This window comes from Bison bison, unplaced genomic scaffold, assembly GCF_000754665.1.
Source record: "Bison bison bison isolate TAMUID 2011002044 unplaced genomic scaffold, Bison_UMD1.0 scf7180017864486, whole genome shotgun sequence".
Classification (NCBI taxonomy): Eukaryota; Metazoa; Chordata; class Mammalia; order Artiodactyla; family Bovidae; genus Bison; species Bison bison.
In genome coordinates, this window is record NW_011495046.1 from 4,759,151 (window position 1) to 4,775,524 (window position 16,374).

Here is a 16,374-nt window from a genome sequence, read left to right on the forward strand (position 1 = left end):
CCTGGACTGGAAATTCATTTCACATATGATATACATGTTTCAGTGCCATTCTCCCAAGTCATCCCACCCTCTCCCTCTCCCACAGAATCCAAAAGACTGTTCTGTACATCTGTGTCTCAAAGAGACTTTAAATTTTGTTTAATATGTTGACGTCAGTAAAAGAAGAATTTTGACAGAGAATTGGAAACTATTAAAAAAGGAAAGGAATTTCTAGAATAAAAATAATAATCAAGACTGAGAACTTGTTGGGTTAGAAACTGATTAGACACCACAGGTGTGTTCTGTAGCTACTGAGAATCTATGGGCTGGATGCTATTTTTCAAACTATGTAGTAGCAGTCCACAACAAGATAGGAAATTTGTACCAGCATGTAGAACACATTGACCCTAAACACATCATTTAGTTCAACGGGCATTTAAAAAAATTTTTATTGGAGTATAATTGATTTACAGTGTCATGTTAGTTTCAAATGTACAAGAAGTGAATCAATTATACATATACAAGTATCCACTGTTTTAGATTCTTTTCCCATATAGGCCATTACAGGGTACTGAGTAGAGTTCCCTGTGCTATACAGTAGGTTCTTATTAGTTACCGATTTTATATATATTAGGTTGGTGCAAAAGTAATTCTGGTTTTTGCATTGTTGAAATTTGCCATTTGATATTGGAACCACCAGGCTTCCCAGGTGGTGCCAGTGGTAAAAAATCCACTTGCCAGTTCGGGAGATGCTAGAGATGCGGGTTTGATCCCTGGGTCAGGAATATCCACCACTTGGAACCACCACTGCACTGTACATTCCTTAAAAATAGAAAAGGAACTACTAGATCTATAACCTATAGCAAACATGATAATTGGCAGTGCCATCTTAAAAATTTTCCCTTTGAGACTGGGAATGAGACTAGGATGCCTTCTATCATTCCATTTATTCAAGATTGTACTGCAAGTCCTAGATGCAATGCCTTAGTAATCAAAGCTATAAGAATTGAAAAAAGGAAGAAATAACCTATTGTTATTCACATACAGTATGACCACAGATATTTAAGATTCTAGAAAATACAAAAGAATCCAAAATAAGGCTGCTAGATATAAGGACTATATATTTTAATCAATTATTTCTATATAACAGCAACAAAGTGAAATTTTAGAAAGACATCATTTACAATAACATCAAAACCCCCCAAATATATAGAAGTAAATCTAAAGAAAGACCTCCACACAGTAAACTATAAAACACTGAGACTTGGTGGTTATTTAAAAAAAATTATTGAGAAAAATCTTTAAAACATAAGTAAATGGAGTATATGTTATAATCTTAAGTTTAAACTCAGTATTTTGGAGATGTTGACTACCTCAAATTAATCTATAATTTAGTGTAATCCCAAATCAGAATCTCAATAGGGCTTTTGCAAGGAGAGCAATATAGTACTTCAAGCTCTGATTCTAAAATATATCTGGATATTCAGTGGGTCAGCTAGCCAAGACACTGCTGAAGATGAAGAATATTGTGGGAAGAGTTGTTTTATTGGCTATTAAGAACTATTATAAAACTACCGTAGTTAAGATAGTGCCATTTTAGGTGTAAGGATGGATAGATATCAAGTTGTAACTAACTCTGAGAAATGGACATATGTCTTTAAAAGAAACCCCAGGTTAAAGATACTACTACTAATGCAAGCACAAGTAAACAAGAAAAAAAGTTTTTAGTCAGCCATTTTATCTTACCCAGTTTCTTCTTAACAGATTCTAAGCATTTGGATATTACAGATTATTCCTTACTCTTGAAACTCTTTAGAGGAACCTATTTACTAGATTTAGTAGGCTCAGATCATGAACTCCTTATTGCCAAATTCAGACTGAAATTGAAGAAAGTGGAGAAAACCACTAGACTATTCAGGTATGACCTAAATCAAATCTCTTATGACTACAGTGGAAGTGAGAAATAGATTTAAGGGACTAGATCTGATAGCATGCCTGATGAACTATGGATGGAGGTTTGTGACATTGTACAGGAGACAGGAATCAAGACCATCCCCAAGAAAAAGAAATGCAAAAAAGCAAAATGGCTGTCTGAGGAGGCCTTACAAATAGCTGTGAAAAGAAGGGAAGCGAAAAGCAGAGGAGAAAAGGAAAGATATACCCATTTGAATGAAGAGTTCCAAAGAATAGCAAGGAGAGATAAGAAAGCCTTCCTCAGCGATCAATTCAAAGAAATAGAGGGAAACAATAGAATGGGAAAGACTAGAGATATCAAGGAAATATTTCATGCAAAGATGGGCTCAATAAAGGACAGAAATGGTAGGGACCTAACAGAAAAGGAAAGTGAAGTCGCTCAGTCATGTCCAACTCCTTTGCGACCCCATGGGCTGTAGCCTACCAGGCTCTTCAGTCCATGGCATTTTCCAGGCAAGAGTACTGGAATGGGTTGCCATTTCTTTCTCCAGGGGATCTTCCCAAAACAGGGATTGAACCCGGGTCTCCCGCATTGCAGGCAGACGCTTTACCGTCTGAGCCACCAGGGAAGCAGAAGATATTAAGAAGAGGTGGCAAGAAGACATAGAAGAACTGTACAAAAAAGATCTTCATGACCTAGATAATCATGATGGTGTGATCACTCAGACATCCTGGAATGTGAAGTCAAGTGGGCCTTAGGAGGCATCACTACAAACAAAGCTAGTAGAGGTGATGGAATTCCAGTTGAGCTATTTCAAATCCTAAAAGATGATACTGTGAAAGTGCTTCACTCAATATGCCAGCAAATTTGGAAAACTCAGCAGTGGCCACAGGACTGGAAAAGGTCAGTTTTCATTCCAATCCCAAAGAAAGGCAATGCCAAAGAATGCTCAAACTATCACACAGTTGCACTCATCTCACATGCTAGTAAAGTAATGCTCAAAATTCTCCAAGCCAGGCTTCAGCAATATGTGAACCGTGAACTTCCAGATGTTCAAGCTGGTTTTAGAAAAGGCAGAGGAACCAGAGATCAAATTGCCAACATCCACTGGATCATGGAAAAAGCAAGAGAGTTCCAGAAAAACATCTATTTCTGCTTTCTTGACTATGCCAAAGCCTTTGACTGTGTGGATCACAATAAACTGTGGAAAATTCTGAAAGAGATGGGAATACCAGACCACCTGACCTGCCTCCTGAGAAATCTATATGCAGGTCAGGAAGCAACAGTTAGAACTGGACATGGAACAACAGACTGGTTCAAAATAGGAAAAGGAGTACGTCAAGGCTGTATACTGTCACCCTACTTATCTAACTTATATGCAGAGTACATCATGAGAAACGCTAGGCTAGAGGAAGCACAAGCTGGAATCAAGATTGCTGGGAGAAATATCAATCTCAGATATGCAGATGACACCACCCTTATGGCAGAAAGTGAAGAAGAACTAAAGAGCCTCTTGATAAAAGTAAAAGAGGAGAGTAAAAAAGCTGGATTAAAGCTCAACATTCAGAAAACTGAGATCATGGCGTTTGGTCCCATCACTTCATGGAAAATAGATGGAGAAACAGTGGAAACAGTGACTGACTATTTTTCTGGGCTCCAAAATCACTGCAGATGGTGATTGCAGCCATGAAATTAAAAGACGCTTACTCCTTGGAAGGGAAGTTATGACCAACCTAGATAGCATATTCAAAAGCAGAGATATTACTTTGCCAACAAAGGTTCGTGTAGTCAAGGCTTTGGTTTTTCCTGTGGTCATGTATGGATGTGAGAGTTGGACTGTGAAGAAGGCTGAGCGCAGAAGAATTGATGCTTTTGTACTCTGGTGTTGGAGAAGCCTCTTGAGAGTCCCTTAGACTGTGAGGAGATCCAACCAGTCTATCCTAAAGGAGATTAGTCCTGGATGTTCACTGGAAGGACTGATGTTGAAGTTGAAACTCCAATACTTTGGCTACCTGATGTGAAGAGCTGACTCATTGGAAAAGACACTGGGAAAGATTGAGGGCAGGAGGAGAAGGGGACGACAGAGGATGAGATGGTTGGATGGCATCACCGACTCAATGGACATGGGTTTCGGTGGACTCTGGGAGTTGGTGATGGACAGGGAGGCCTGGCGTGCTGTGGTTCATGGGATTGCAAAGAGTCGGACATGACTGAGTGACTGAACTGAACTGAACTCAATAGAATCATAATACTGTTTATATAGCAAGTTTAGTAGTTACTTTGAATGAATTTATTGTGTGCTTAAGTTACAATTTTGAATCTTTTTTGGTTTTAGATCTGCTGAATTGGGTCCTACTTTATTGACAAGACCTGGACAGCCAACACTTACCAGAGTGCCACCACCCATTCTTCCAAGGCCATCACAGCAGACAGGAAGCGGCAATTTGAACACTTTCAGACCTGCTTACAGTTCATTTTCTTCTGGATATGGTGCCTATGGAAATTCATTTTATGGAAGCTATAGCCCTTATAGTTATGGATATAACGGGCTGGGCTATAACCGCCTTCGAATAGATGATCTTCCACCTAGTAGATTCGTTCAGCAAGCTGAAGAAAGCAGCAGAGGTGCATTTCAGTCCATTGAAAGTATTGTGCATGCATTTGCCTCTGTCAGCATGATGATGGATGCTACTTTTTCAGCTGTCTATAACAGTTTCAGAGCTGTATTGGATGTAGCAAACCACTTTTCCCGATTAAAAATACACTTCACAAAGGTTTTTTCAGCTTTTGCATTAGTTAGGACTATAAGGTATCTTTATAGACGGTTACAGTGGATGATAGGTTTAAGAAGAGGCTTGGAGAATGAGGACCTATGGGCAGAAAGTGAAGGAACTGTGGCTTGCATTGGTGCTGAGGACAGAGCAGCTAACTCAGCAAAATCTTGGCCAATATTCTTATTCTTTGCTGTTATCCTTGGTGGTCCTTACCTCATCTGGAAACTGCTATCTACTCACAGTGATGAAGTAACAGGTAAGAATAATAGAATGGGTTTAACAACCATGTAACAAGGATTTCCCTGGTGGTCCAGCAGTTAAGACTTCACCTTCCAACGTAGAGGGTGTGGGTTCAATCCCTGGTCAGAAAGCTATGATCCCACATACCTCACAGCCAGAAAACCAAAACATCCAAACAGAAGTAATGCTAAATTCAATAAAGACTTTTAAGAAATGGTATACATGAAAACAAAAAATACTATATATATGTATAAGTCTTAAATTTCAATAATAGATTAGTTAGCTTTTTTATATTCATTTGTATTTAATCTTTTGATTGAGTTATTTTTTTTTTTCAGTTAAGAACTTCAAAACTGGAAGAGGAACATACAGCAAAAACAGACTTGTTGATTTATTCTTTGTTAGTTCAGTTTAACAGCACACATTACTTAACTACTGTTCACAAAGTACTAAACTTGATGCTGTAGAAGATACAGAGATAACATAGGGAATTAAATCCCTTATCCTTTTTAAAACGTACTGAGAGAGAAGTGAGACACATATATAGGTAATTGTAGTGAGGCATAAAGAGTGTAAGGAGTATGACAGTTGGTGAGAAACATAAGATTTATGGAACCTTTTTTATATGCAAGACACTGTGCTAAGTATTTTGAGTACTTTGCTCATTTAATTCTTAAAACAATCCTAAGAGGAATTATTCTCATTTTATAAGTGATAGAACTGAAGTTCAAAGAAGTTACTTGCTCAGGGTCACATCTTTAATAAGCCAGAACCAAAACCAAAATGAGGCATCTTTGACTGTTAAGCCCCTACTCTGTCAACTGATACAGAATATTATCTCAATTTAGAATTGAAGCTGACATTTTTTGACTATTTGTATGTAGAAAGAAGTAGCATCTAAGTTAGATTTTGGAAAGACAGATACTGTTCCATCAGTTATGTAGGAAAAAAACAAGACTGTGAAGCAGATGGAAAAGCTTGAACAAAAGTATATAGGCAGGAACTATAAGAATTGTTCATCAACTGTCCTATAATATTAGATAGAAGGATACTGGGAAGTAAAGCTGAGAAATTATATTGGAACCTAGAAATGGACGATCTTAATTTCCACGGAGAGGAGTCAAAAGATGAAGCCTCCTGTAAGAGAGTAGGAGAGGATACGATCCAAGACAGGTGAAAAGGAGAGGTGATTTTTTAATCTGAGGCCAGAGAGGGAGCATGTGTCCATTAGTAAAGTTTTATTAGAACACAGCCACATTCATTCATGTGCATTTTATTATGGCTGCTTATGTACTGAAAGACCAGAGTTGAGTAGTTTATAACAGAGACCCTATGTTTGTTGGCACTCTTGTTGCCTTGCACTTGTTCTACACACTGCATATCTCAGTATTATAACTTGACGATGTATTGAGTGTGACATGTATTGTTAAACTGCAGTACATATTTTTTATTATGAGTGCAGACATACCTCATGAGAAAAGAACAGTGAAGTGTACTTTGAATGTCACACTTTGAAGGTACAGTATTGTCTGGATTATTCTAGTATTAGGTGGCAAAGCATTGCATTTGTTATGCAGTGACAACATAGCTATGTTAAAGTGATACAATATACATCACCATTCCCAGACTGAGCACTCATCACAGTATTCCCAACTGACAGGAAGTCAACAGTCAGAAAAATCAGAAAATTCAAAATGGGATATCTCATCAGAGCAGAATTCCCTCACCTGTAAACAGGGTGGGGGAGAAGGAACAAACAAAGAAAAAATAAGCCTTCAGTCAAAGTAAGTTTCTGAGAGGCTTCTTTGTCAGATTAGCAAGGAAATCTGTTTACCACTGGTTATTGCAACAACCAAGGAAATATGTTCAGAGAAAGTAAACTTGTTTGAGACTATTAACATTTCAGGGAGAACAGTTTCTGGAAGAGTATTTGAAACAACAGCAATAGTCATTTTAAAACTAGGCAAATGGATTTACTTGGCTTGAATGGATTTACCTGGCTCATGAGGACCCAATAGATACTGATACTATTTGGTAGTTTATTGGAAGAGTCCTGTTGAATTTGAAATGATTGAATGTGTTGCCTCTGTGAACAGACTGCAGGGAACAGCTACAGATGAGTATTTTCAAAGCAGTTGGAAAACACACTAATCCAACCCAACTTGAAGTTACATCTACAGAGATGTATTGTAACTAATGGTAAAAATTTGTGTGTAACAGAAGACTGGGCAGGACAAAATTTACAGAATTTTGAAAATACAGTTTTTAAAGCTGATAGTTATTTATAGTATTCTTCATCAGCAGGTACACTGCATAAAATATTTGAATTTATCATATCTTATTGAACTAGTAATGTCAAAGATGAACTTCAGTCACTCTTGTGGACATAACTGTTATCAGTTCTGTGAATTTTTATTAGGAGAAGACACTGAAGATACTGACTTGCCCTACCATACAGCAGTGAGATGACTGAGCAGTCAGTGGTTAAATTTTATTACTGTTTTGGGAGGATCAAGGCCAAGATTGAAATTTTTCTGAAAAACAAGAATCACCATGAGCCACTATTAGAAAACACTAAGTGGCTTTGGAAATCAGTCTTTGCTGCAGACTTGGTAATCTTCTTAATGAGTTCAACCTAAAACTGTAAGGCAAAATAGCATTGGAGTAAAGTCACTTTGACAACAACTAATATCATTTGAATCACAAGTAATGTCACATTACTTTTATACATCATAGATTGTCAAAAGTTAATGAAACAAGATTTCCATTCCTACATAAATTTGCAGCAGTTATACTTTTCTGTGTCATTCTGCAATTCAGAGGTGTTTTTGGACCTCCATACAAGAGAAGGCAATGGCACCCCACTCCAGTACTCTTGCCTGGAAAATCCCATGGATGGAGGAGTCTGGTAGGCTACAGTCCATGGGGTCGCTAAGAGTCGGACACGACTGAGCGACTTCACTTTCACTTTTCACTTTCATGTATTGGAGAAGGAAATGGCAACCCACTCTAGTGTTCTTGCCTGGATAATCCCAGGGACGGGGAAGCCTGGTGGGCTGCCGTCTCTGGGGTTGCACAGAGTCGGACACAACTGAAGCGACTTAGCAGCAGCAGCATGCAAGTGTGTAGGAAATGTGCATATTTCAGAACCCATTTAACTGCCATTGAAGACCTTCCATTTAATCTTCATTTGAAAGTGATTAGTTTTTAATGAAATGACATGTTAAAAGGTTAATATCAGAATTTAACTATTCTATGCGTTTCACCTTCTTAGGAGAATATGCTTGTTAAAATCCCATATTCAGTGGATTGGTATTAGAATTTGGCAATACATATCTTTGTGAAAAAACATTTTCAAAATGAGATACCTTAAATCTCATTAAAAATTAGTGTCAACAGATGTATATTCGCAATTGATAATAGATGATAGAAAATATTATCTTTGAACCCCAAATTAAATGAAATATTATCCTACCCCAAAAAGATTCCACTCTTTACAATAGACCTATATTACAAAAAAAGAACTCAATTATTATATTTTGAATTTTTCATAAAATTTATGGAAAAATTTTTTCTGTCATTATATAAGAAACTACACAACATGTTCAATTTTGCCTCATGGCCTACAAAGCTTAAAATATTCCCTATCAAAATTATTTTACTCTATAAAAAAAATTGCCTACCCCTGGCTTAAAATAAGGAAACTAGAATTTGGAACTTAAAAGGAAAAAGTTTATAAAAGATATTGAACATATTGTTGATCTTACATAGTGTTAATTGTGGAAATTACTTTGTGGGACAGCTTTTCTCTTGGCAAATAAATTTATATAGTTTGCAAACCACAGCCACTGGAATATCTTTTTTTTTAACTTCCATTCATGGGGTCACAAAGAGTCGGACACGACTGAGCGACTGAACTGAACCTAATCTTAATTCTTAATTTGGTTTATAGACAATACCAACTGGGCAAGTGGTGAGGATGACCATGTAGTTGCTAGAGCAGAATATGATTTTGTTGCTGTATCTGAAGAAGAAATTTCTTTCCGTGCTGGTGATATGCTGAACTTAGCTCTCAAAGGTAAGAAAACATGAATAAATGGGAATTATCTGTGCACTTTTAGAATTTGTAAACGTATTGAAAACTGCATTAAAGCATCATGGGGGACAAAAAGGATCTTGGTCACTGTTAGTTAACTCAGAGGTAGTTACTAGAATTTATTTTTGTCAGTGTAAACCTTTGAAATCTGGGGGAATGGGAGAGAAATGTCCCAGCAAAGTTGTTCCTGTATTTCACTGAGATAAGGAAAGATTTTGTTTATATGATCTCTTCTAAACTTAAAACATTTGAATTCCAAGTTAATTACCAACCCAAAAACATGAGGTAAGCACTAAATGTAATGAACCTAATAAACCAAAGTAATTGCCTGGCATCATCTAAAACATCCCTGTTGGTCTTTTGTTGCTGATACTAGTGTTGTTTTTTTACTTGAATCATGTTTGCCTTAGAGACTTCAACATGAATATTTAGGAATTACTGTCATAAAGTATTAAAGAACCTCAGCAAGAAATTTATAGACATTCAGGTTAATTTTCAGACCAGGTTGCTAATAATTTTTAATGGCTCTAAACAAAATGGCCTTTTCCTTCACTTTTCCCCAGTAACGATGATCAAAAGTTTTGCAGATTTACCACAAAAAAAAAATGATTTTTTGTATGTGTGCATTTGTAGGGATTCAGTTTTGCTATGAAAAGTTACATTTTGTTGGTAAAGATACTAGTAACAATAATAAGAATGGTCATTTATAGACTGCTTAGTATTTACTAGGGAGAATTCCCTGGCAGTCCAGTGGTTAGAACTCAGTGCTCTAAACTGCCTAGAGCCCGCTAACTGCAGAGTGGTCAAAAAAAGAAAAAAATAAATGTACTAGACACTGTACATATTTCATTTAAACCTTATAATAATGCTGGGAAGTAAGTACTGTAATTATTCCTGGCTTACACATGAGAAAACTGAAACTCAGAATGAGTGAGTTGTCCAGTGTTACCTAAAATGTAATGGAGATAGACTGTGAACCAAGATTTATCTGACTTCAGAACCTGTATTTTAATCACTTTGGCTGTTTTCCATGTGATCTGTTAATGGAAACTGCCATTTTATTGGTGTCAGTCACTCTTTACATAAGGAAGAAATATCTTCGGTGTTCAAATCATTAGTTTAATTTGGTAACTAGTTGAAAATCTTGGATCAAATTTGCTAAATCTCTGCCTCATCTCTTCACACACAAAACCCAGGCTTCCAAGAAAAAATTTTAAATAATAAAATGTAAATTTAAGAAAAATTTTGGCTATTAAGTATTATATTCATGTTTTTCTTCTAGTCAAAATAGTGATTTACTTAGATTTCAAAAGAATTCTTTCTTTTTAAGATTTATTGTTAGAGGAAAATACAGATAATTAGTTTTAATAAATTAAATTAAAAGTAAAGATCAAATGTGGATTCTTCCAATTATAATATTCCAGAAAATTTTTATATCTCAGATTATTCTTCAACTAATAGTGCCTTTTAACACTTTGGCTTTGCTTCTTTACTTTATTCATTGCTAACATAGATATGTTAGGGCATTTAGAACAAAGTCAGTCACAGACATGGTTAATTTAACTTTTTTTCCTTTTTATTATACAGAAACATGAAAATGCCATATTATGCCAGATTTACAGTTTTGAACTAAAACTTAAACAGCTTTTTAAAGACGTAAATAAAAATAGCACAACATTGTAAAGCAACTATACTGCAATAAATTTTCTTTTTAAATAGGTGAGAGTATTTATATAATCTTTTCTACTTTAAGCTTAGAGTATTAACTTTTTGTTATGTGGCTGTAAGTAACTGAGGTCTTCAATTTTTGTCCACCTTGGATTAAAATTAACATTCATTGTCCTTCAGGATTGTGAATTGCAATCACATAGAATGGATTTTTTTTAATTTCAGCGAAAAATATATAAAGAAAGCTGGCTTATATAAATGAATGTATCTATTTTCTATACTCACTCTAACTTATCAAGAAGTAGTGAGATACTCATTCCTTAAATTTCAATTTAAAATATGAAAGACATTGATGTTAATTTTCAGCTGTTGAGAGAACTGAATTTTTTTTCTTTATGAATGCACCAGCTGACATAAACTTTATGTTCTTCAAGGCTGAAAAAATTTTTCATAAATACAAAATTTAAAATGTTATAAGAAGGGATCCTAGAATTGAGCCTAGTCATCTTGATTTTAAATATTCATATGCACTATTTATTTATGAGTATACTATATTATGTAAGTATAACACAGATTTTAACATTTTACTATCAATATTCTGTTGAACCCTCAAAGTATGTTATAATTACAAGGCTGTCTTTTCTTCCATCAGAGCAACAACCCAGAGTACGTGGTTGGCTTCTGGCCAGTCTTGATGGTCAAACAACAGGACTTATACCTGCTAATTATGTCAAAATTCTTGGTAAAAGAAGAGGTAGAAAAACAGTGGAATCCAGTAAAATTTCCAAGCAGCAACAGTCTTTTACCAACACAACACTAAGTAAAGGAGCCACAGCTGCTGATTCTTTGGATGACCAGGAAGCTGCCTTTGAATCTGTTTTTGTTGAAACGAATAAGGTTCCGGTTGCATCTGATTCCACTGGGAAAAATGGAGATAAACAAGATCTTTGATAACTTTCATTGTTTGCCTGAAGTTGAACTATAGAGTACTTTTTAAAAATTTCTTCTTACAAAGAAATTAATCTGCAATCCAATGAAAACATTTGTTAATGACTATTTAAGATGTTTTGCTGCTAGAAATTATTAAAGTTGTACACTAGTATGTTGGTCTAGTGACCTGGTTATGTTTTACGAGTTATTGGACCATGAGGATATTTGTTTAGCCTAGATTATAAGATTATGGAGACTATCATTTTCATCTTATTTGAAACCCTGTGTTTCTCTTGAAAGAGATTGATGAACTGTAGAATACACAGTTTGCTACAGTAGGGATCACTAATACATTTTAAAATTCTAGTTTAATTGACTTGGAATCCTCAGGAATTGAGTGACAGCATGAGAACAGGCTAATTTTTCTATAACTTTAAATAAACTGAATAATAAAAATTTTCTGATGTGTATTACATCCAGTATTGGGTTTGCTTTAGGCAGTAGTAAAATGTTTTCACCCAACAACAATTAATGCTATTATGTTTTATTGTATTTTTGAAAATTTTATCTTAGAAAGGTTGCTAAAAGCATTGTGAAGGAAATGGTTCCAGGGTGATAGTTAGCCCGAATAGTTTTCCTTGCTAGTAAAAAGGCTATAATTTATCTTTCTTACAGATTGCTTCCTTTTCTTTAGAGGGTCATATGACTTTTTATATGTGTGACTAGTTTTCATCCTGGGTGAATTAGAATTCTTAATCTGAAAAATTTACTTTGTTTTTCTCCAGCCTAGACTCAAGTTCTTTAAGTTTGCAACTCAGTTCTAGCAGTAATGGTTTTAAATCTTTTCACAGAGTCTCTGCTTCTGCCTATTAAAATTATTTTTTAAATTCCATATTCAGGCTGTTCTTTAAACATTGAGAGTGTGTTACATTGGGTACATATTTCTTTTAGGTTCAGTTTTTACTACTGAGACTATAAATAAAATGGCTGAATTGCCATTTAGAATATGATAATATTATTTGACTTGTTTAGGAATGATTTTAGGTACAGTTAAATTTCAGTACACTGAATATTTCCCCACAAAATTGGAAAATTCATATACTTGCTATTATATTACAAAAATAATATCAGTTATACAGAGTATGAAAATACATTACAGATATTGTTGAAAACTTGAAATTATTTGACAAAGACTTTGATCTTTTTCTTACAGAGTTTATGTTCAACAACTAAGTAATTCTGGAATAATTCAAACTAAAACATTAGGAACCAAGTATATGTATAATCAACATAGAATTTTACTAAATACTTCTTGGGAACCTCTCTTTTGTGACAATATAGTAAGTAATGTATCATTTAAAATACAATGTTGACCCCATGCAGAAAAAAGTAATAAAATAGTAAAATTGTTATCTAGACGTATTTTTCTAACACCTAGTTCTTCAAACCTTCAAGTTGAGGAGATTAAGTTCCGTATATACTATTTTCCATTTGTATTCTACAGTTAGAGGTTCTGCTTTGCTTTGTTAGAAAGTCATTTATGGAAATTTTGTTCTTGAAACAAATTTTGTATAAGACAAATTATTAAATTTGATGTTGAGACATCTAAATTGAATGCAAGTAGAGGTGAAATTTTGAGTTGGTGCTATTTAGATTAGAAAAGGAGTCTTTATGATTGCCATTAAAGATGTATAGGGACAAGAGTATAGCACAAAATAAATGAAAAAAACAATTTGACTTTTCTTATGGTTTTTTTGTTTGTTTGTTTAAGAATGCTAAATTGCAACATACATTTTATGTACATTGTTTATGTCTAAAAATTCCTTTTATAATAAGAATCTAGAAAAGGAATTTAGGAATAAGCAGAGAAATTTTGTAACCTTTCTTATCATGACAGTTTTAGGTTTCAATATGGTTATTTTTAGAAACTTATTTAAGGACTGCTGCTTTGTAGAAATTACAAACAAACAAAAACATTTTCAATTAAATACAATAATCACAAGTTACAACAATAAAACAGGTTTCATTTAAATTTTTTTCTGATTGTAGTTTATCAGTATAGAAAGGAAAAAGGTAAGCTTTATAAATTTTCATGTTTTAACATTTTATTTAGGTATTTGATTTAGTCTATCAGTGTGTCATATATTTACTTGAATACTGATGTCCTTTATCTTGTGCTAAGAACAAATGTTAAATGCAGTTAACATTTTATTTTTAATAGATTGTGAAGTTATTCGACAAATAAAAATATATTAAACTTGATTGACATTTTCTGAAGACAAACTGTTAACTCTTTACAGGATTGCAATTAATGTAAAAGTCTGATTTTCATCATATCATTGTGTATATTAGCTACTGCAGATCCATGTGTCTTTTCTATTTACTTGTGATTAAAGAAAATATTGAATTTACACTTATATAAAACTTACCTTTAAGATGAGTTAACTCATTATTGACTGGGGAATTTTTGAAGAAACTAACGCCTATGGCCAACAGTTTTTATTTCTGCCACCCAAAAGTTAATTCTGTTATTTCACTAGCACTCTTTGGGTTATTACACTCAGTAGTTATACCTGACACACCTGTAAAGTCTCCAGCCCAGTGAGTTTCATTTTCACTTTCTGTATCAGAATCCATCACTCAGGTTTTTCGTCTTTTTTTTTTTTTTCTTTTTTCTGTCAGAATCAGAACTGTATTCTGAAGAACTATCATCTTCTGAGACACTAGTATATATGTCCCTTACACAATCAGAGAAAGTATCTACATAAAATTCACTGAAAAATGCTTCTTCCACAAAATTTCATGATGCATCATTTTTGAAAATTTTATGAAATAAACTTGCATTTAAAATATACACAAGGTTGGAACAAAAACCCAACAGAGCAAAATGGGAATGATAATGACAATCATAAGTTGTATAATAAGCCATTGATCAATTTTAAGCTCTAACAACTTTGCACAGTGCTGCTGATTATATCACTTTGATACGTCTCCAGTCAATAATGTATTAGAATAAGACCTCATAAAATAAATAAATTTCTATTAAAAAAAAAAAAAAGACCTCAGATCTAGGTTTTGGGAGACCTAGATTCTAGTCTGGACAATACTTACTATGAGATTTACTTACTGTAAGATTATTTTTCAGTTTCCTCATTGATGACATTGGTGATAGCTGCTATATCTCCTCACATAAGAGTGCTTTTTTAAAAAAATATAAATCAAAAGAGATTATGGCAGCTATATATTTTGTGATTTTTTTCCATGTTTATTTAAACTTTTCACATCCTGTTCAAATGGCACAAGGTATTATATCAATCTCAAATTTCACATTCACACATAATTAAAAGTTGAAATTAGTTCACTAGTACTTATAACTTTGCCTGAAATGTAATTTTAAATTATTTTGCTGAATACCTGAACAGCCTAGAAAAATGCAGTGGAATATTTATTCAACACAAATTTTGTTTTTTAAGCATTGCCTTGAAGTTGTTTTTATGTAGGTTATCTCATTTGGGAGAAGGAACTGTTTCTTTTAAATTAAGACAGCTAAGTCATGAATCCTCTGGAGTACTTACTATATTATGCCCTATGAATAGTTTTTCACATTTAAAGAGGTAATGTTTTAAGTATTCTAACCTAACAGTGTTTCTCTCCTCATATAAATTGTCTTGTTTTCTAAGAATTTCACATGCTCAGAATTGACTCATTGATTACACTCTAATAATGACACCAGTATCATTGGTCTAGAAAATCTATAGTTTTGTTCTGCTTCATTTTACCCTAATACTTTTTTTCATCTGCTGCCTGCAATTCCATACTCTCCACTCTCTTCTGTATTTAATGTTTATCCTTCCAAGCCATCTTCTAAATTTTTCACATATTTCTTTAAAAAACTGTATGATAACATTTATTTTGTATAACTTTTCAATTTTATATAAGAGATATTATGGTATAAAACTCATTTTCTAACTTTCATAAAACATTTGGATTTTAGGAACTATTCGTCTTACTGTATATAACATGGTTTCTGATGCATATTATTCTATTATATTCACATACTATAGCTTATCTTTTCCTCTAGTCATAGATACTCAGGTTATTTCCAGCTGTTCACACTTATACAAACTTGTACGTTTCTTCTTATGACTCTGCCCTTTAGTTTCTTTGGTATATATGTCCTAGAGTAGATGGCTGGTGTTTTGAGTATATGCATATTTAATTTCAGTTAGTAATGCTGGATTGTTCTCATGAATGGTTGTACAGTTTGCACACACCAGCAAGACACGAGAATATCGTTTCCTCTACATCTTCAGCAGCATTTGATATTTTCTGATTTTGTATAATCTGCTATATATGAAATTGTGTGTTGTCTTAATCTGCATTATCTGATTACTAATAAGCCCACACATATACTGTATTTTTTTTAATGACTGCACCGGGTCTTCATTGCTGCATGTGTACTTTTCTCTGGTTGTGGCAGTTGGGGGCTACTCTCTAGTTGTGATGCCCCGGCTTCTCATTGTGCTGGTTTCTCATGCTGTGAAGCATGGGCTGTAGGCACACAAGTTTCAGTAGTTGTGGCTCACAGGCTCCAGAGCACAGGCTCAGTAGTTGTGGCACATGGGCTCAGCTGTCCCATGGCATCTGGGATCTTCTTGGACCAGGGATCAAACACATGTCTCCTGTGTTGACAAGTGGATTCTTTACCACCAAGCCACAAGGGAAGCCCTGAGTATATACTTTTTAGTCATTCTGGTTTCCATTCTATGGAT

The 16,374-nt window shown here is 34.3% G+C and overlaps 1 protein-coding gene across 1 annotated transcript in view; it reads left to right on the forward strand.

Annotated features, from left to right (window-relative positions):
* Positions 1-13,863, forward strand: part of PEX13 (peroxisomal biogenesis factor 13) — a 33,010-nt gene extending 19,147 nt beyond the window's left edge. Inside the window, exons 2-4 of the mRNA XM_010862964.1 lie at positions 4,230-4,924; positions 8,861-8,986; positions 11,325-13,863. Of these exons, the coding sequence (XP_010861266.1) occupies positions 4,230-4,924; positions 8,861-8,986; positions 11,325-11,623 (1,120 nt within the window). The 3' untranslated portion in view covers positions 11,624-13,863. The remainder of the gene's footprint in view (positions 1-4,229; positions 4,925-8,860; positions 8,987-11,324) is intronic.
* Positions 13,864-16,374: the final 2,511 nt, after the last annotated feature.